We start from the raw sequence: 20,725 nt of genomic DNA, 5'->3' as shown, positions 1-20,725 counted from the left end.
TTTAGGAACTTCCCAGACCTCCATCCATGACCTACAGCTTATCCTTTTTTGATTTAAAGAAAGGACAAGCTGCAATAAAAACAGTGTCTGTGTCTAAACTGCATCTAAGTGGTTCTGGTATAGTGCTCACCTCCTGCTAGGCAGCTTCCTGGCCTTCATGCTGCAAGCCACAAGTGGACATCTGGTGGCTGGAGCTCCTCTGCTACTGAGTGCCAGCTTTGCAGGATCTTCTCTTTTGCTTCTGGAGGGTTCTGCTTTCCTGCTCCATTTTCCTCTTGTTTTCCTGTTAGACAGATAGATGGAGAGGAGGAAGAAATAATGTCACACTTGCTCTGTCTTTCAGACTTTCAGACTGATTCATGAAACTGTGACAATCGCTACAACACATCATCCCCAGAGAGAATTCTCCTCAAGGTCCCAACTACCTGAAGAGAGCTGCGAAAATCTGTCTTTTGCTGTCATGCACCACATGCTTGGAATGAGCTGCTAGACATCCTGAGGTCTTTTAAAATCACTTTTCATATATGCCTTTTATTTTCTATAATTAATTTTAGCCACAGATTCCTGTATGATTTTATGTTTGTTCGTTTTATGAATGAACAAAGGCTTTATGTGATTGGTCAGTTCGAAAAAACATGAACAAAATGCATTAATCATTGTCAATCCAACCATCATCAAAACCACCAAGGAAACTCTTTAACATCTAAGTTTCAAATGAACCATGTGGCTTTATTTGTTTTCAAACTTAATTTTCTTTAAAACAAGGGACTCTTGTCATTATATAGTTTTTTTTTCCTTCTGCACTTAAAGTTATGAGGGCAATAATTTAGCCCAGTCAGACTAATCATTCAGTTATTTATTGTGCATGGTTACATATACCACTTAATAAATGTTCAATATTTACACTTAAAATGTTGTTACTTAAAGAAAACCTGTCAATTATACTTTCCAGTTTTGAATTACTTCAAGAGACTTTCAAAGTGTTGTCTTCAGTTTATTTTTACACTAAAAACTGATTAAAAAATTCAGTTGGACCCTCACTCTTAGCACCACATCAAGGATATGCCAGCTAACGGGCCAATTAATAGCTTAATTAATTAGCATAATAGCTCATTAATACAGCTAACAGGCTAATTACCGAAACAACAGAGGAGAGAACTATGTAAAAAAGGTTTAAAAGACAATGGAGTGATTTAAAGGATTCATAATCTTACCCTTTCCATGTGGAGGTGACACCTGAAACAAGCTCAGTCACTGATCCTGGTGTTGGGTGGTCCTCTTTCCTCTTGGTTTATTTTGTGGCTACAGACTCAAGACCTGGTGTAGTGTGTTGACCATAGACTGTGGTGTTGACATGTTTAAGTTTTTTAGTATTCACAAGTACTGGTGAGTTTGATCGATTGACAAACCTTACAAAATGATGATAACTTGACAATAACGGGAGCGATGCAGGCTAGGAAAAAAAAGATCACATTGAGATTGTAAAACCTGCTGAGGGTCATGTTTTTATTACGTGGGCATATGTGTGGTGTGGCTGTTAGTGTTAATGCTGTATTGTTTTAAAGTGTGTTAATTAAACACGTGTCAACATTTCAGTGCTATCCATAACGACGTTAAGACAAATCCTAACGTTATAAATAAGAAGCGCTGCCTTTATGATGGTGTCCACCCTTCCTCGTTAGTATAGTGGACAGTATCTCCACCTGTCAGGCGGAAGACCGGGGTTCGATTGCCCGACGGGGAGTTTATTTTTCTATTTTATCAATGTCGCTATGATGTGTTCATGATACTCTCTACACGTTACATGTTGTTTGTTTTATTTTCATACTGTTTTCAGTGCTATTTAAAATAGAGTTTGATTCTTAAGGTCTAATAATATGATAACATTATTTTAAAAAAACACACATTCAGTTACTTTCAATCATTGGTGGGAGAAATGTTCCTATCTATCTATCTATCTATCTATCTATCCTTCTATCTATCTATCTATCCTTGTATCTATCTATCTATCTATCTATCCTTCTATCTATCTATCTATCTATCCTTCTATCTATCTATCTATCCTTCTATCTATCTATCTATCTATCTATCTATCTCTCTATCCTTCTATCTATCTATCCTTTTATCTATCTATCCTTATATCTATCTATCTATCTATCTATCTATCTATCTATCTATCTATCTATCTATCTATCTATCCTTCCTTCTATCCTTTATCTATCTATCCTTTTATCTATCTATCTATCCTTTTATCTATCTATCTATCCTTTTATCTATCTATCTATCCTTCTATCCTTCTATCCTTCTATCTATCTATCCTTCTATCTATCCTTCTATCTATCCTTATATCCTTTTATCTATCTATCTATCCTTTTATCTATCCTTCTATCCTTCTATCCTCTATCTATCTATCTATCCTTCTATCTATCTATCTATCTATCTATCTATCTATCTATCTATCTATCTTTTATCTATCTATCTATCCTTCTATCTATCTATCTATCCTTCTTTCTATCTATCTATCCTTCTATCTATCTATCTATCTATCTATCTATCTATCCTTCTATCTATCTATCTATCCTTCTATCTATCTATCTATCTATCCTTCTATCTATCTATCTATCCTTCTATCTATCTATCTATCCTTCTATCTATCTATCTATCTATCTATCTATCTATCTCTATCTAGTTATGCTTGCAACATGACGAGGGCGGTTCGACCCCATCCAAGTCTTCTTCCTTCTATCTATCTATCTATCCTTTTATCTATCTATCCTTATATCTATCTATCTATCTATCTATCTATCTATCTATCTATCTATCTATCTATCTATCTATCTATCTATCTATCTATCTATCTTTCTATCCTTCTATCCTTCTATCTATCTATCTATCTGTCTATCTATCTATCTATCCTTTTATCTATCTATCCTTCTATCCTTCTATCCTTCTATCTATCTATCCTTCTATCCTTCTATCTATCTATCTATCTATCTATCTATCTATCTATCTATCTATCTATCTATCTATCCTTCTATCTATCTATCTATCCTTTTATCTATCTATCTATCCTTCTATCTATCTATCTATCTATCTATCTATCCTTCTATCTATCTATCTATCTATCCTTCTATCTATCTATCTATCTATCCTTCTATCTATCTATCTATCTATCTATCTATCTATCTATCTATCTATCTATCTATCTATCTATCCTTTTATCTATCTATCTATCCTTTTATCTATCTATCTATCCTTCTATCTATCTATCCTTCTATCCTTCTATCTATCCTTCTATCTATCCTTATATCCTTTTATCTATCTATCTGTCCTTTTATCTATCTATCTATCCTTCTATCCTTCTATCCTTCTATCTATCTATCTATCCTTCTATCTATCTATCTATCTATCCTTTTATCTATCTATCTATCCTTCTATCTATCTATCTATCTATCCTTCTATCTATCTATCTATCCTTCTATCTATCTATCTATCCTTCTATCTATCTATCTATCTCTCTATCTAGTTATGCTTGCAACATGACGAGGGCGGTTCGACCCCATCCAAGTCTTCTTCCTTCTATCTATCTATCTATCTATCTATCTATCTATCTATCTATCTATCTATCTATCTGTCTATCTATCTTTTATCTTATCCATCTATCTATCTATCTATCTATCTATCTATCCTTTTATCTATCTATCTATCTATCTATCTATCTATCTATCTATCTATCTATCTATCTATCTATCTATCTATCTATCTATCTATCTATCTATCTATCTATCTATCTATCTATCTATCTATCTATCTTGTGCTCTCCCTCTGCAGCAGTGTAGGAGGGGGTGTGTCTGGGTGGGAACCAATCCAAAATAAAAATCACGTGTGGGCTCGACTTTTCTGGATGTGGAGAGACAGCGCCCTCCCGCGGAGCACGGCAGTATGGCAAAAATAACAGCACCTCAGGACTGAACCATTCACCTGACAACATAGAAATGCAACTACAGATGCAAAAATGTCCAAAACGCATGAATATTATTTACAAATAAAACCTCAATTCTGTCAAATACTTGAATGTATCCATCGATATATGGTTTTGTTACATTCATGAGAATCGGTGTGATCCCCTTGTTTAGACAGAAGGTGGTACGGTCCAATACTATTGAAGGCAAAGCTGAAAACACTGGTTGTTTTCACCCAGGAGAAGAAGCGCTGATCGGCCGTTGCTGGGCCCATTTTAAAAACCGTTGTAACGTTTCCTTTTTATCCGCTTGGTTTTCAGACAGCACCTCGCTTACCTCGCCATGGCTCTGTGTGGGGGTGTCGGAGCCATGGCTTTACCCAGCGAGCTTATCGTCCATATATTCTCCTTTCTGTCCGACCGAGACAAGCTCCGGGCCTCGGCCGTGTGTTCTCGGTGGAGGGAGTGTCTCTTCTACCCGGCGCTGTGGACCGAGCTCAAGCTGCGGATAGGCGGCGGGCGGCTCGGCGGCGGCTCCGGTTCCGAGGAGACCCCGAGGCTGGAGTTCCTCATGCGGAAGTTCGGTTCTTTCGTGCGGGAGCTGCAGCTGGAACTCGCGCCGGTAGAAGGCTACCTCAGCCCCCTGAGCAACGACCCGTCGTCCGCCAGGATGGACCAGCCGACCGGTCCGGACGGCGACCCGCAGCTCTCCGAGCGATGGAGGGACGCCATGGCCACCTACTTGGACCAGGTGCTGTGTGTGGTCACCAGCATCCGCAACAACAGGTACCGTTACATTCGCTGTAAAAAAAACTATTTCCGTTGTGTTTTTGTTTCGGTCCATTTCATTGAATTGTGCGAATGTTGAATTCAAAGAAAATGAATCGTGAGGTAACATTTCAGTATTTGTTGCGTCGCATTAAGCTAGCAGCTAGCTAGCTTAGTTTGCTATAAACAAACCCTGACATTAGCCGTTACGTAACCAGGTCATGTCTTTGCAGTGCAGCTAGCAACCACTGTTATCTTTATGTATTTGAACACATTTTGAAATATTCTCTTTTTAATGTCCAGTTTTAACATTTACTGACGTCAAATAATACTGTATATGTGATGGAGGCGTCAGTGTCCATGACAAGTCTAATGCTCGCCTGCGTTTCTTTTGTTGCTGGTTGTGTTTTCCATGTTACACTGGTCTCTACATACCAGCTGATACAATGCTGAACTGGTGGTGGCCAGAGAAGGCTTTGTTGGCTGTGACTTGCTGATATCAGCACTGACACACACATATACAGTGTGTGTATATATATATATATATTTAGCTATAGTATGTCGTTGCACATTGTATAGTCTGATCAGCTATAAGGTGTCTAGATGACATCTGGCCTCTTGGATCATTTCTGCTGTGGACATTCTGTAAAACTTAACTCTTTTTGTCAAGATTTCTGATTTTAGAGCAAAACCTCTGTGAGGCCTTCTCCCACCTTCTCTATTATGCGCTTACAGTCCTTTGTAGTATTGAAATAGCAGTCATCCACAGCTGTCCAGTTCATGTCTTAGTTCTGCTGAGGGGGCGGAAACCACTTCTTTTGTCTGAATCCTTCTTATAGAGATGTTTCCATTCAAAAACTAGAACAGCACTCGGTAGCGTGCAAACCTCCGCTAAGGCCCAACAGTTGTTTATACCAGTCCCACTAATCTGTCTGAAGTTTTCAAGAACCATGAATTGTTCCCTGGGAAATCAGGGAAAATGTTGATAAATGCCCTATGTGAAAGGAATGCGAAAATGTAATGGTACATGGTTCATGGTAGGCCCTCATGGTGTGATGCAATGTGTGTTTCTTTCAGCAAATGCATTGCTCCCACTCCCCAGGTGCTGGTTCATGTTCAAAACAATGAGACAAGACACTCTTCCTTTAATGGGGTTTTTCCTCACTAAGTAGCTGCTGTACACAAGTCTGTCTAAGAATCTTGTAAAGCTTAGCTCTCAGCTCATTTACAGGATGTGGGCTGCATCAAACACAATTTCCACAGCACCTGCTGGGTAGACCATGTCGTGTGTGGCTGCATGTTGTTGATAATGCTTAACTAAACAGTTTTTAAAGCTGCATCTTTTAGCACATGGATTGTTCCTTGATTGTTGCTATACAGAGCATGTAAAAATAAAGGGATCAAGACAGCAGAGCAGACATAATGCTTTGCTGGCAACTCAGCGATGTACAGAACCAGGGTTGGATGAGACAAACAAAATGCCTACGTTTTGCCACATAAAGTAGTTTGGTTTGGAAATGGTCACACCCAACTCCAAGATTACCAGACATCCTCTATGTGCAGTGTCTGATCAAACCAGATACACAGCTTATACCAGCCTGACCAACTTAAAAAAATGTTGATCGATCAAAGATAATATGGCTGTCTTGTGCGATATGGAGGATACCGGTACAGATAGGTTGAGCTGTTTCTTTTTAAATTATTCATATGTGATCATCTAGACGTCACGTCCTTACCAGCTGCAACTGATGGTATTGTTATATGTGTATTTATGTGTGCATGGATGCAGTTGACATTTAACCTGCGAGTGCTGAATACATGTAATAATGTAGTGATGACTACTGAGTAATTACAAGGGCAACGTCAAGATATCGACACACGTGGCAGTTGTTGTGATCCAATCACCACAAGACAAAGTCATGGATCAATCTAGTATTGAATGTTTTTTTCTGTTTGTTACATTTCTGTGTTTCTAACATTGACTCTCTCGTTCTCTAGAAACCTGAAAAAGCTGACTTTGTATGGAGACACCTGTATTCTCCAGCAGGAGGGACTATTAGACAGCTCAAACCTGCACCAGATCCACCAGGGGGACAAAAAGATCAACGAGTAAGCACACTTAACGTAAAAACAATTTTCTGAGGAAAAAGATTCCAATTCTGTTGTTCATTTTGGAGCAGCAAAGAAGAAGTGATGTCGATTTTATCTGGGTAAAACTAATATAATAAGAGGTGGTATCGGATCGGTACATAGACTTAAGTACTTGTAGATGCCCGAACCGGCCTTTTCGTCAGCATTTCCGATGCTGGTATCAGTATTGGAGCAACTCTAATGTTACTTCCTTGATGTTGTTCTAAATATTCTTCAACTTTATAAAACTTTTAAACATACACATATTGTTGGATGCCCACAGATGGTTGGTACTCTTAATGGCCATTCCTTTTGTAATACAGCTCTTCTCATTCATAACCAGAACTGTTGGTTTGTTTCGTAAACCTGATGTTTGGTTGGTCTTGTTTTTCCCTCTTTACCTCTACGGTGTATTTTTAAGGATGAAATTTGTCTTTCATTTGATTTGGAATGGACAAATCGCCGGGTCTGACCTTGTGTGACCTTGTAGGAAGCTGAAGTCATGCTGATAAAGTTCTTTTTAGATAATTCCCCCTACCTCTGTTCATTAACCGGTCCCCTCTGCTATCTGCAGAATCCAGCAGTTGTTCATGGAGTTGCTGTCCAACAGCCGGCAGCTGAGATGGTTGTCCTGCAGCTTCATGCTGGGTCTGGTGACTCCCTGCTCCTTAGCCTGCCTGTCTAATCCTTCAGCTGAGACCCTGCGGCACCTCAGTTTACTGGACCACCAGCTAGGTATGTGTTTGTCTGGTATTTCACAAGCTTGGGGCTCACCACTTGATTAAATAGTTAAAAAATTACAGCCAGATTTGCACATTTTTGTTTTGTAACATGTCACGTTTCTGGAAACTGTCTTCAGGCCCCCTCATCTCACCATCAGAGTTAGATCGGCTCTCTAATCTTAATTCTTTGGCGCTGGATTTCTCTGACTGGACATCTGAGCTTTGTGGTCTGCTGGCGTCTCCAAGCCGAACTCCACTGCATCGCCTCTCCCTGCTGCTCAATGGCGCCGCCCTGGAGTTCAAATCGTTAGAAGGGACCGCTACAGAGGACGATTGGAAGGCACTGGTAATCTGTGATTTTCTAAGTAACAGTTGTTCTATTTGATGACAAGGCATGGATGTTTGTTGAAAATTACCATTTATCATTGAATTCATCAGTCAAGATAACCTGATCATCCTCAGGTCCGTGTGAGTGCCAACCTGCGAGTCTACATCATGGCCCTAGAGGTCGACAGCTCGGAGCTCCTTAGGGTCCTAAAACCAAGCCTTCCTCTGGTGCGCCTCCACCTCGACAGTTACAGCACACTGGTGACTGATGCGACATTGGAGCTCATCTCTCAGCAGTACAACAAAACGCTGACACACTTCCTGCTCCTGAGGGATGACCCTGACTTCCCTGACCTCAGTATCAATCGCAACGAAGACCCACTGGTCCTTTTAGCATGGAGATGTACTCAGCTGGCTGTACTGGTGATACATGGTGAGTTGAGCTTGTTGTTTGTGGAATATACAGTAAGTTGACAGTAGGGTTGGGTACCAAACTTAGTACTTTTAAGGGTACCAACCGAATTACGTCGGTACTACCGACTACCGATTTACATTGAATCAATCTGTGCCAAATTTCGGTACTTGTGAACGCATCTGGGTGAGAGAGTATATATACCTGAGGGAGAGTGAAAGAGAGAGTATATGCTAGATAAAGAGAGAGAAAGCAAGACCATGTGACTCACCCCTGGAACGTGATCAAAACAAGCTCATTTACGATCAGTCCACAGAACAATAGCAAGTCAATGGCGCAGACACCCAGGGAGCCATGCACGGCACCAGGGCACAGACCCAGGGACCGTCAGAGTGAGCACAGCCCGGCCACAGCTCCACCATGTTTGCTTACACTGTTTTGGATCTATTCTTACATGTTTGGACAGTAAAAAGGTTATTTTTTTACAGTTGTTACCGGCTCTGTCAGTGATTTACTGCTCCTCTCTATGTCTCTATCATTCATGCTGCCATCTCCTCCGGCTCTCCGTACATTGACAAAGCTTACAAATTCAGTTGTTTTTACCCATTCTGAGTTTACACGTGTCCGATCACACTGTTTGTGTGTGTGAGTGCTTGTGTGTGTGCGTATCAGTACGAGAGATGAACTGTAACGACTGTTCAGCTCTGCCTCGCAATTATCTATGCACGCAAAACCCTTGTCAGACTTTTTTGTTAGTCAGAGAGAGTAAAGTACCGGGAAAAAGTACCGTTGGGTACCGGTACCGAATTCCAGGTACTGGTATTGGTTCAAATGTGAATAGTCCCCAACTCTAATTGACAGGAGGTTCATTATGGTCTGTGCAGGGCCTATGTTTGATGGCATACAGTCATGGTTACAGTAGTTACATATTGTATAGTGTACCCATTGGTTCAGACTTGGATAGATCTGAGGATCAGTGGCGTCATCGTATATGTGGTAGCTTAAAGCTAAGGAGACCTACAGTGGTTATTTTATTCTTATCAATTAATCTTCATTCAACACCAAAATACTATGAGGTAATGAAGTTGTCTTGTCTGGTGTCACACATCCAGCAAATACAGAGTAAAATGTGTATTCTTAAGCAGTCATTTCTCTGGCTAGTAGAGACATTTATGCCCAACGTTACTTCTCCTTTTAGTTCTTTTGGGTTGCAACCCTCTCCTGAGGCAAATATCTGGCTCATTTACTCCACCATGTTTGTTGCTGGGCAGGTATTGAGGGGTGGATTATCAGAACTTTTCCACTGAAAACATCTACCTGCTATGTTTGGAGATGAGAACAATGATAGTGACTCAAAAAAATAGAGTTCCACTTATCAAAAAACAATCCAAAACAGTGTGCTGAAACAAGCTAAAGGTCTCGTAGTACTGAGGAGAAACACAGAATTGGGTTTAAATCTTTTGGCTTGATGACACAGAGCATTTGCTTCATTACTGAGGGACTGCAGTTTCTCTTGTGGGAGGCAACATCTCAATCATTAACAGATTTGCTTGGTTACTGTGGCCTGTTGTACACCAGCTGGTCTAGACATTGCAGTCAATATTTCTGTTATGTTAATGTTCCTTTCTTAACCTGCAGGCATTGTGTTTGTCTGGAATTAGGTCAAAGTTGCATCAGGGCTGATATATTAACATAAGAAAATTATAAATAAAGGAAAATGACAGGTTCTAATTAAAGTACATTCAGATTGATATTTTATTCATTTAATTATGATTTAACAACTAATGTTTTGTAGCTGTAGAGCTGTATATTACACAGATAGTACTTAATATTACTCAACCTCCCTCATCTTTATCTGTAGGTTACACTGTCTGGTCCCATAACTTGGTGGCCATCTCTCGGCTACGAGGTTCCAGTCTTCGCATCCTGACCGTCTCTGAGGAGAGCATCGACTTTGACCCCGACCAGTCGGTGTGCATGGAAGGTGACCCGGTCCACAACCTGGTCAAAGAGGTCTCGCTGGGCCTCGGCCGCGTCTGGCACCCTTGCCTGGATTCTAGCCTGGTTTTGTCCGAACCCACCCAGCAATTCCACCGTGAGCTGCAGGCTTTCAGCATGGGCATGTAGGCAAGGGGGCAACTCCAACACACCTTAGTCTAATCTGTTGTCAAGACCAGACCAGACCCACCAGGTCCAGCTCAGCTCAGACCTCTGAACCAGGCAAAAAGCAGACCCCCGTGAGAAAACTAAACCTAATCTATAAAGTTTATTCTTGTGAATTGATGTGAGCTGATTGTGTTTATTTTTATTTTTCGTGTTCAATTCACAGGGGTTTTAGCACACAAACATTTATTACCATTTCCAGCAGATTTCATAGTCATCCACTGGCATAGTATTTACTGAATAAATTATCCAATTAAGAATGTCCAAATAAAACTGGATATTATAATTGGCATTTAATCCTCTAACCAATGGCCAGACTTGAGTAGTGACAATTTTTTTTAATGTGTCTGCTAAAAGGGGTCATCCTGCTGCTTCACATGCCCTGATGTCTGGCATGGCCCAGGCTGGTCTGGTCTTGTCCACAAGTATTCAAGCTCGATGTCTCTGCTTCACCTTGATAACCTGCAGAGCCTCTGTATAATGTAACTTCAAACTGTTTTTTTTTTCTTGCCTTTTTTTTTTTCATTTAACTGTATTCCATCTCTCCCTGTGCTGTGTATAATCTTGTTTTTCCTCTGTGATGGTTCCCTTGCCTGTATAGGCTTTGTATGCATTTCAATCCAGATATATAATCATCCTGCTCACAGATAGAACAAGTGATGGGGCGAGATGATTTGAGGAGGAAGTGCGTATTCAGACACGTACAACTAGCTGAAGTTGTGAAACTATTTTTCTTTTCTTTTTTTAAACAATTTACTCTGTGTCGGTCTGTCTGCTCCACTCCAGCAAAACCTGGAGTTTGTAAACAGTTGATCAATCACTTCCTGGGTAATGCAACCTTCACTATTTGTTCTGTTGCTCTGAAAGAGCACCATGTGCGCGTGTCCACTAGTACGAGAGCCTTGCCAGCAGGGTGGGAATCTCCATCACAAAATGGCGGACCGAGGTTGGTGCTAATCAGTTTTAATGCAGTTTTCAGCAACAGCCATGTCAGTGCCATGAGTCAGGCTACATCCACATTAATACGTTGTCCATCAACTCTGCTATTTATACGCCTGGCGTCCAGACTACTCTTGAGTTTTAGACGCTGCTGGCCGCGTTTTAGTTTGAAAACTCTGGGGCCACATTTTAGTCTGGATGATCAGAAACAGAGTTTTCAAACGAAAACATAGTAGTATGGATGTAGCCTCAGATCATTTCAACTTGAGTGGCATTTCAAAGTTTAATGGTTTTATTTAAGGTTTTGAGCGCCTTAGTGATGGTGTTATGGAGAGAGATTGTTACACACTTGCCGCCAACACACTTCTTACCCAGCTCACTTGTTGACCTTTCGGGGCAATTTCGCCAGTCGACGGAAAGGAGCCTCGTCCTCTGACTGACATTCAGAGCCAAACTATGAAAATTTTGCCTGTTACAAGACAACATACCCCCACTGTGTTCTGTTTTGACCTGTAGCGAGCTGCTAGTAAACCGTTACATTTTTTTCTATATTCACCGTAATTATTGCTGCCTTTGCTTTCCTCTAGAGATCAAAACTTTCCAACTGGTGTCACTGGTTTCACTATAGCCCCTTTGTATGTCAAATCAAAGAAAAGAACAGCAGTTTGTGTCAAAATGTGAAGTGCTCTGGGGTTAAAACCATCTCCAAGCAGGTCTTTAACATTCCATAGAGGAAATAGGATTTCACTCCATAATGCCGTATATATCCATGTTTTGAGATTTCTCTAAGACTACTCTCATAGGCCATGCTAAAACAACACCAGTATTCTGTATGCACCGCTTCCTATGGTGGTGAATGCCAGCAGCACTGTAGGTAGGAACCAGTTCTCCTGGAGGAAAACATTTCATGATTAAGAACAGGGAAAAGAAAAGGCACTGAATGTAACTTTACTCTCTTCTGTTGGCCAGTTGTTTTTTAATTTTATTTGAGGCGAAGTGTATAGTTATATTTGCAGCAGAAATGCATTTCTCGCCACAACAGTTGGGGGTTGTTGAATAAGTGAGTTTGGACATTATAGGTTCCACTTACAGCCAAGACTGCATTTTTCACTTTTTTGGAAAAAAATGACACCTACAGCACAATGTGGTTTTGGGTTGTTTGTTGCGAAACGTATTCTCTGTCAGTCTCAGGTAGGCTTTTAACATCACCATGACCACGGCCTCAGTGGTGGTGGTGATGTTGTTGCATGGGGTGTGTGAAACAATCAGTTGAGTTAATGTGAGAAATAGTCCTCTTTTTTTTTTTTTCTTATTTCTTCTTGAGTCACAGTTGCCTTGGAAACAGCCCCTTGTTTTCTGGATCCAGTTGTTGTTGTTATTGATGATGTTGTTTATCTGCCATCTGATGAACCCTCACTCCGCCTCGGTCGGAGGGTCAACAAACCTAATCATACATTTGTTTTCAAAGATTAAGGTTGATAAAGACTAAAGAATGGCAAAAAACAATCTTGCTCATTGCACGTTTTATATCTCCAGTAGATGATGGGGGGACAGAGAGATGGGGAGTCCATCCTGTCGATAGAAGCCCTGCTGGGCCCAATTACTGTCTACCTGTTTAAAATCACTGAGTGGATGCCTTTTGATCTAATACTGAAATAAATATTGTTCAGGCTCAGTGGAAGTGCTAGCGCGCCATGATCATGAGTTAAGCCAGGCAATGTTGACAGAACATCTTGTGCTATGGAGAGATACGGAGTTTCAGTGTCACCTGTGAATGACTGGGCCCTGATCTGATGCTTCAGTGTTGGGACAGCTGTGGTCCACTGGTGTGTTATGAAGGCATTCCTAGGCTGAGTTGGTATTTTAACAGTAAAGTTGGATTGAGCCATTGGGCACCTACCTTTCATGAGTAGCCGCTTTTAGAAAAGTTACCATCTCAAATGTCTACAGCTCCGTTCAGTCTGAGGTCGGGGCAACGGCATCGCAGTCTGTGAAGGTCCATATCAAGGCCAATAGTTTACAAGGCTGGCTTTTCCGTGGACTAATGTGGAACCAGAGTTTCGCAGCATGGCAGCACCTTGCAGGTTCAGGATGAAACGCACCTTGTTATGGGCTACCAAATGTTTGGGCGTCCGTTATGGGACCTTGATGGTTCAGCCGTGATAATCTCTCTCGTCCTTGGTCCATATCTCAGGATGAATGCACTTTGGTACCAAGAGTTTCTTTTAAAGGCTGTCTGTGGCTTAGTGTGTAAAGCTGTACATTCAGAAGGGAGAGCAACACCAACATGAAGACATTCAAATTATATTGGGTTTTTAATCTTCCTCCTCCCTTCGGCCGTTGTTTTCCCCTCATCCTCATTTTATAGCTCGAGTTTATTGCTTTGTGTTGTTTATTGTCGTCAGCTGATGATAAGTGAAATCACAGCAGTTTTATGGTAGAATGTAATGTCAAGCTAGAGGGCTCAGCAAAGTAAATAGACTTTTACAAACCGATATTAACAAGCAGATTTTACAGGCTCCATCCCTATTCGCCGTGTGTACCCGCCTTTGTTCGCTGTCTTCTCATGTCTCCACATATTATTGGCTCCTCACAAGAAGTCAGATTTCACTGTTTGAGCCCCTATGACCGTGTTTCTACCCAGAATAATATGAGGGGCTGTGGTTTTACCAGATTCTGCTAGAGTGGATTAAAAGTTTCATCTCGTTTATATTATTTTCATTGAAGAATGTATTAAAATAAATTGTCTTCTTATCATAGTCACTTCCCATATGGAAACATTATTTATCAAAAGTTGATGGTTTAACTATTTGTGATATAGAAATATTTTAAGAACCTTTAGGCCACAGAATGCAGAGGAGTAAAAGAAAGAAAGTAGATAATTGCAGAATAATGTCTCTTTTTTTAATATATATTGCTTCTATTAGTTTGTTTCTTCACCAAAACACCAAACGTTTCGTGAGATGATGTGGAAATAACGCTGTGCAGAGAAAGAAGAGTTGAGACTACAGGCAAATGACTTTAGGGTTTGACACATTAGGAGAGGAATCAGTATAGCATGTTGAAAAATACTGCCAGTGGAAAAAAGAACCTGTCCCTGATCCCTGTGTGTCGTCACTAATCACTACACATTGAGCCAGTTTGTGCCTGAAAGCCTCTGGAGTTTCTCTTTGCTCTTCCCAAGTTACTGGCTTTGTGTTGTGTATTAGTCGTTGCTGTAATTTGTTAGTCCACTCTTTAGGGAGGCAGCGTTACAGTAGCTAGAGCTTTCAGCACACGCATATACATTTTTCTCAGAGTGTGCCTGGATTTTTTTGTGCAAGATTTCATGTGAAAAGTATATCCAGTAGAAAATGTGCAAATACAATGTTTTGAATGTGTATGTGAAGAAGATATCAGCAGTGTAGCCGTTGTATGTTTTCTGCGTTTGTGTGTGTGTGTGTGTGTGTGTATATTTAAAGGGGGAGGGTTTTGGCTTGCTCGTGTCCAGCAGCATAGTCTTATCACTTCTACTGCAGCAGGAAACAGGAACTGAAATCGTTTCGTTCTCAGGGTACAATCGGTTTTCAAAGCGCGGAGGAGGACGGAAAATAACAATAGCTCAGGCCGCTAACTCGCTCATTTGAATATTAGGAGTCACTGGATCGGTTCTTCTCTCCTTGATGTGTTTTAAGCTGCCAAAGACCACAGTGGAACAAACCTAACACAGACACAAGTCTAACTGAAGTGCCCGCACACACACACTGGCAGGAGGCTGGTCCAGTATTCTACTCTTCACCTTCTTTTTCTCTTTACTCCTTGTGGTTCCGCTCCTCTCTTGAGCCGTTTTGGAGGATGTCCACACAATTGGATGAGGACTTTCTCCGGAGGTTGCCTTTCACACATGAACAACGCAGCAGGAGATTCTCCGCTTAGACGCGTTCACAACAACACAGAAATCTTCTTAGGATTCAGGTGAGATGTGGTGCAGGCAGGGGCAGAACATAATGTAGAAATTCTACTGCGGAGATCATATTTTTGTTTACAACACATTGACTTTAGCGTAGGCCCTTAAACCAAAAGCCCTTTTGACGTCATTGTCTGCCTCTCCTAAGTGTATGGCGCCGCTTTTCATCCTGAGATATTTGTATTCGTTTTGGTTTTTCTTTTACTCAGTGGCGTGTTCAAAATGGCATCAATACGCCCACTCACTCGCGGAGAATCTCCTTCTGTGATCTCATATCGGCTCATTCTGACTTCCTCCAGAGTTTTTACTAGAGGGCTGACCTAAGAAACTCTGCAGCCTCTCATTTGCCTTCTCATTTACAGCCCCTCCGGAGAATGTCAGGAGGTTATTCAAAGTTCAATGCACGTCTGAAAGCAGCCTGTGTTTCCTCCTCTGACTACGACCACTCTGTTTTTTGTGTGTCCAAACACTGGCCTTGATGTAATATGGAGAAAACTGTGCTGGACTGGATGAATCGTCAACAGTCCTTGTAGATCAAGTCCAAAGCAGACCTGTGCACAAAGGCCTGGCTAATCTGTCGTGGCTGTATTGAATTACATATATATCCAACATATGTTATTTAATATGGGTTTGCAGAATTGTTGCACATCATGAATGCCACTCAGGATATACATTGCATGTTGCCGTAGGATCACAAAGCAAAGGAAGTGCAGTGCAGTACAGTTCTGCAGCTGTGTGCTCTCTTCCATATTTCCTCCCCCCTTTGTCTTTTCTCCATCACCTGTTCAACTGTGAGGAGTGAGTGAATGTAAAACTAAAGGTGAGGAGGACGAAGAGTTTGGATCTATCTCAGAACACATCAGGGACCAAACACTCTCCTCAGTTTCAGGACAAAGGCCCCTGTGCTTGATGTTTATGTATTGTTTCCTGCAAGCCCGTGGCCAGGGTCAGGTTTGATGGAAAACATTTAGTCCTGAGCTGTTGGAGCTGTAAAAAAAATTGCTGCTAGAGATCTGCTAATAAGAGGACATTCCACATAGGGGGTTGCTCAGGCCATCTGACTAGCAAACAGTCTACTACAAGAAAATTAAACCCTCTCTATTTTTTTATATTTATTTTCGAATGGTGTGATTTTGAAGGGATCAGAGATGCAGCTAGTACTGACAGTCACACCAGATCACCAGCTGGTCTGAGCAGAGCAGAGGTGTGATACCATTTCGAAAGTGGTTGATATAAAGTGTCACCATTTCAAAGGTCAACTGTGTTTCTAACATGCGTTCCTGCAATGCCAAGCTTTGCTTTCACTCGATGCTTCGATGCATCCCGAGGCCATTTAAGGGCCTTTTGTGTCGGGTACACAAAAGGTCACAAGTGAAAGCACGCCACACTGACTGTGCTATATATAAAGTCGAGTTACTCTTTCCGTGAAATCAGTTGGTTTCACTCGTTGAATCAATCTTCCAGTTAATAAACGTCACAACCCGGGAAGATGAGCTCAGTCTGCGTATTTAGCACACACACAAATACGTACAGACGTCAATGTACATGTTCACGATGGATACAAAAGGGCACCTGGCGTCTGGGCTGGACTTATTTTTACACCGTATGCAGACAGGGGTTTGTGTATGACAATGTTATAATGTGTAAACACATAGACTGACACACAGTGAATATTTTAATGAGTTCTTCCATGAAAGTGACAGGTAGAATACTAGAGCAGAGACAGGGTTTCAGTTATTCAGGAGACCATTACCAGCAGTTAGTGTAAACGCATGTGGTTGCAGCCAGGTCGATATGCCCCTTTTGAGTTGTTTATGTTCTTTTTTTTATTTTGCTATGTTTTTTGTGCTGTTTATATGCATTCATAGAGAATATCCTGGAAGATAGCAGGGCCCCCTGTGGCCTGATGGGAAATTGAATCCACAGAGCTGGCCTCTTAATGTCATCCATCTGAGACAGTTGGTGTTGACAGCTTATTAAAACTCAGTGTCATGATCAGAAGATCTACAGGGATCTGGGTTTGTCTGTCCGACCAGGCCCTAAGACAAACAGCAGAGTTTGACACGTTTGTGCTTGTCCTCAACAGCCAATACTAATCTCACTGACATGGACAGAAGTGTGACTGTGTGTGTTTAGTACCAAAGCAGCAGACTGTGTTAGATCTGCATCAGTCTAAACACAGGCTCAGAGCCACAGACACGCAGATCAGACATGACCAGTTTCATTTCCACTTGAATCACTGCTCAGACTCAACTGGAGAGGTTGTGATTTTGACTCTCAGGATGTTGATGAAAGTAAAGTTGAAAATAGCGGTAGAAAAGAGGTAGTAAGATGGTCGTGGGCCTAAAACCTTCCCTAAACAAGATTCAGGGAAGAGGTAAATGTTTATGAAAGGATTAACATGACGAGACAGGGTTTCCTCATCACAATGTGAGTTTTAAGACTCTTCCTGTCTCTTACATTTTTTTTATGGAACGGCTAAGATCGTAGACTACTACCAGTAACATGCAAGACGTTGAATGAGCTCACTATAGGGCTGGACTCAGGCGGGAATGTGAAGAATCTGATGAACATCCTGATATATGTTTCTGTTACTTGGAGAAAAACACTGGATGTGCATCACACTGGTATGAAATCAGTCCTGTGTAACAACAGATAAGATAGATGTGTATGAGGCGAGTTTATGACCTCAGTGAAAGGGAGGTTCTGCCATCAGCAGCAGGCCACACTGAGACCTTTTAGAGGAAGTTCTTATTCTCCTGTTTTCAGGTTTCGCCATAGCTTTAGATCTCAGCGGCTCTGATGTTCCTGGCGAGTAAACAAAGTCTTTCTTGTCGAGTCTGGAGAGCCAAACCTCCTAATTAGCCAGGCAGGCCTGCTGCCCAGTCCAGCCTCACAACTATGCAAGAGGAATGCATATAATCCACACTCTTTTTGTTTTTGTTGAGTTTTTCTTTCTCTCACTGTCACGCAGTAGAAATGAAAATGTTACAACTAATAAGAACTTGCAATGACAATACTTGGCCTTATGATTTGTGAAATCTTATCATTTTGTTTTAAGATCTTTTTGATTCTGGTCAGCCAGCCCAGTGACAGCATCGGTGACGGCGGGCTCACTCTTGGTCTCTGTGAGACTGGCTAGATGGCCCCAGTTTTATCGTGGTACGAATGTTGTGCATTTGTTTAAAATCAGGACAGTTTGCAATAACAGCAGTCTTACTAGTGGCCACAAAGGGGCACAAGCAGTGCTGACAGCGCCCGGCTGCATCTTTAGAAAACCATAGAGGAAGAAATATAAACTATATAAATAGATATATAAACTCACATAGTGCATATTTGTATAGGTATCAACAATGCATTACCGTGGTATACTCTTATGCAACACATGTCCGGGTTCAATTTATGAACGTGAAGTATGTTATTGAAATCACGCAGACTTTGTAAATCAGAAGCTATGTTGTTGTGTGTGTTTTGCAAAAATGGTTTTACCATCATTAATGTTGAATATTCAGAGCGCTATGTTCCTGTGTGACTGTTTGTTCAAGTGAGCACATAGCAGCGGGTTTTACTCTTTCTGTAAGCGGGGAGCCAGACGTAACCCAAAATACAGCTGGACCAGATTTCATAAACCACGGAGCATACGTCAAATACCTTTTTATTATTGTTCTAAAACCTACAAATCTGATCTGTGCACAGCTTTTAAAACATATAGAGTCTAGTTTCTAACTCACCTCTGCATGTTTCAAGCAGAACTAGATGTGCTCCCACTTGATTGGTTCCTCAGCAGCATGGATTAGCATGACTTGTTATGACCAAGAAACGAGGAGTTCCACCACAACTAGTGTTCTTTTAAAAAAACATTTTAGTCGTGAAACTGAATCAAAGACTGAAGTCTTATAATTAAAGTCTGATTTGAAATCTTCCCAGCTGTTTATTGGATTAGTCTGCAGGAGAAGATTTTATCAGTGAGAACAGTGTTGATCCATGGTTCTGTTGTAGAGAAAAAAGAGGACGTTTTACAAACCTCTGTGTAAAACCTCTAAACTGGCAGGTGGCGAACACTTGTGGGGTCAACTTGCTGAACGGTGATTTGAATCAATGTTGAATGAATGCTTCTCTTCTTTTAGTCAGTGAATAAAAGCATTAAAAAGTCACTTGGTTTCATTGTCTTATTGTTTCTCTACCTGCTGTGTTCAGCTTCAGGTGCAATTCTGGTAATAGAGTACACCGAAGATTCCCAGACCAGTTTGTTTAGAGGTTTCATTTAGCATCACCTACAAAACATTAATGGAGAGATTTTGTTACAGAGGTCTTACTGCTGATGCTAATAAATGATTTACATTACTGATTATACAATAAGCATATATCTATGATCTACTAAGGATTTAAAGATAATACATGAATACAAGGTTACTAATGGAGATGGAAACAAACAGGATGTCCTAACTAGATGATTCACTAACCAGGTTTTGGGAACTTTTGGGGGTACATGGAAAGATTGTGTTTGGTTTATTAAAGTCTATAACACATAAAGTGCCTCACGACATCCTTAACCCTTAACATACATGCTGCAAGACTAAGAGTTAAAAAATATCTAAAAGTAATATTGGGAGGATTGAAACGACCAACTTCCACCATGACATGACATGAGGTGGAGTGGATCTGAACATATATACCAAACAAATAAGACTGACCCTGCCAGTATTAAGGCTCATTAATTGCAAATCCTATACATTTTAAGTCATAGCTATCCACTTCACAAACCATATATCTGTACATAACCTTTTTTAAAGTTCCAGGTTGCCATTGAATCATGAGCAGACTCAACGAAAAATAAAGATGATGGAATACATGTCTCTGATAATTGAGTTTGCATAGAAATGAATAGAAATCAATGGCTGCATTGAACTGTGGGAAAATATGTAAAAAAACAAAATGTGTAAGTATATGATTTCTACTTCAGGAAACAAAATCTGAAAACACAGTTGTTTGGTCTTTTAAAGGTAAAGTGTCTCCCATAGACTGAATATCAAAATGGAAGACACGACTGCTCCCTAAAAGTGAAGCCAAAGCATCTCATTCGCCACCTGGTGTCAGGCTGCAGTATAGGTCATAAATCCCAACTCCTCATTGTTGGTGGATGGGACATGGATAAATCTAAAAAGTCCAAATAAACATCACAATTTTATTTTAATCAAAGATGGTTTTCTGTCTTTTTTAGATAGTCCCACTGATGTTTGTTCAAATGATATGTTTTGGTTTTGATTAGTAATTTGATGATATAAAAACTGCGTGAAACGTCATTATTGACGGCTGAGATGATTCCGTTGAGCGTGTGTATTGGTGGGACCATTCTC

The 20,725-nt window shown here is 40.8% G+C and overlaps 1 protein-coding gene across 1 annotated transcript; it reads left to right on the top strand.

Moving 5' to 3' along the window:
- The first annotated feature begins 4,181 nt into the window (after nt 1-4,181).
- Nucleotides 4,182-19,522, top strand: LOC118116206 (F-box only protein 33). Its single transcript, XM_035167619.2, has 6 exons — nt 4,182-4,747; nt 6,728-6,838; nt 7,434-7,594; nt 7,719-7,927; nt 8,044-8,341; nt 10,182-19,522. The coding sequence occupies exons 1-6, from the start codon at nt 4,305-4,307 to the stop codon at nt 10,445-10,447; spliced, it is 1,488 nt and encodes a 495-aa protein (XP_035023510.1). The 5' UTR covers nt 4,182-4,304; the 3' UTR covers nt 10,448-19,522.
- Nucleotides 19,523-20,725: the final 1,203 nt, after the last annotated feature.

This window comes from Hippoglossus stenolepis, chromosome 10, assembly GCF_022539355.2.
Source record: "Hippoglossus stenolepis isolate QCI-W04-F060 chromosome 10, HSTE1.2, whole genome shotgun sequence".
In the NCBI taxonomy this organism is placed as follows: domain Eukaryota; kingdom Metazoa; phylum Chordata; class Actinopteri; order Pleuronectiformes; family Pleuronectidae; genus Hippoglossus; species Hippoglossus stenolepis.
This window is presented reverse-complemented; position numbering and strand designations above follow the sequence as displayed.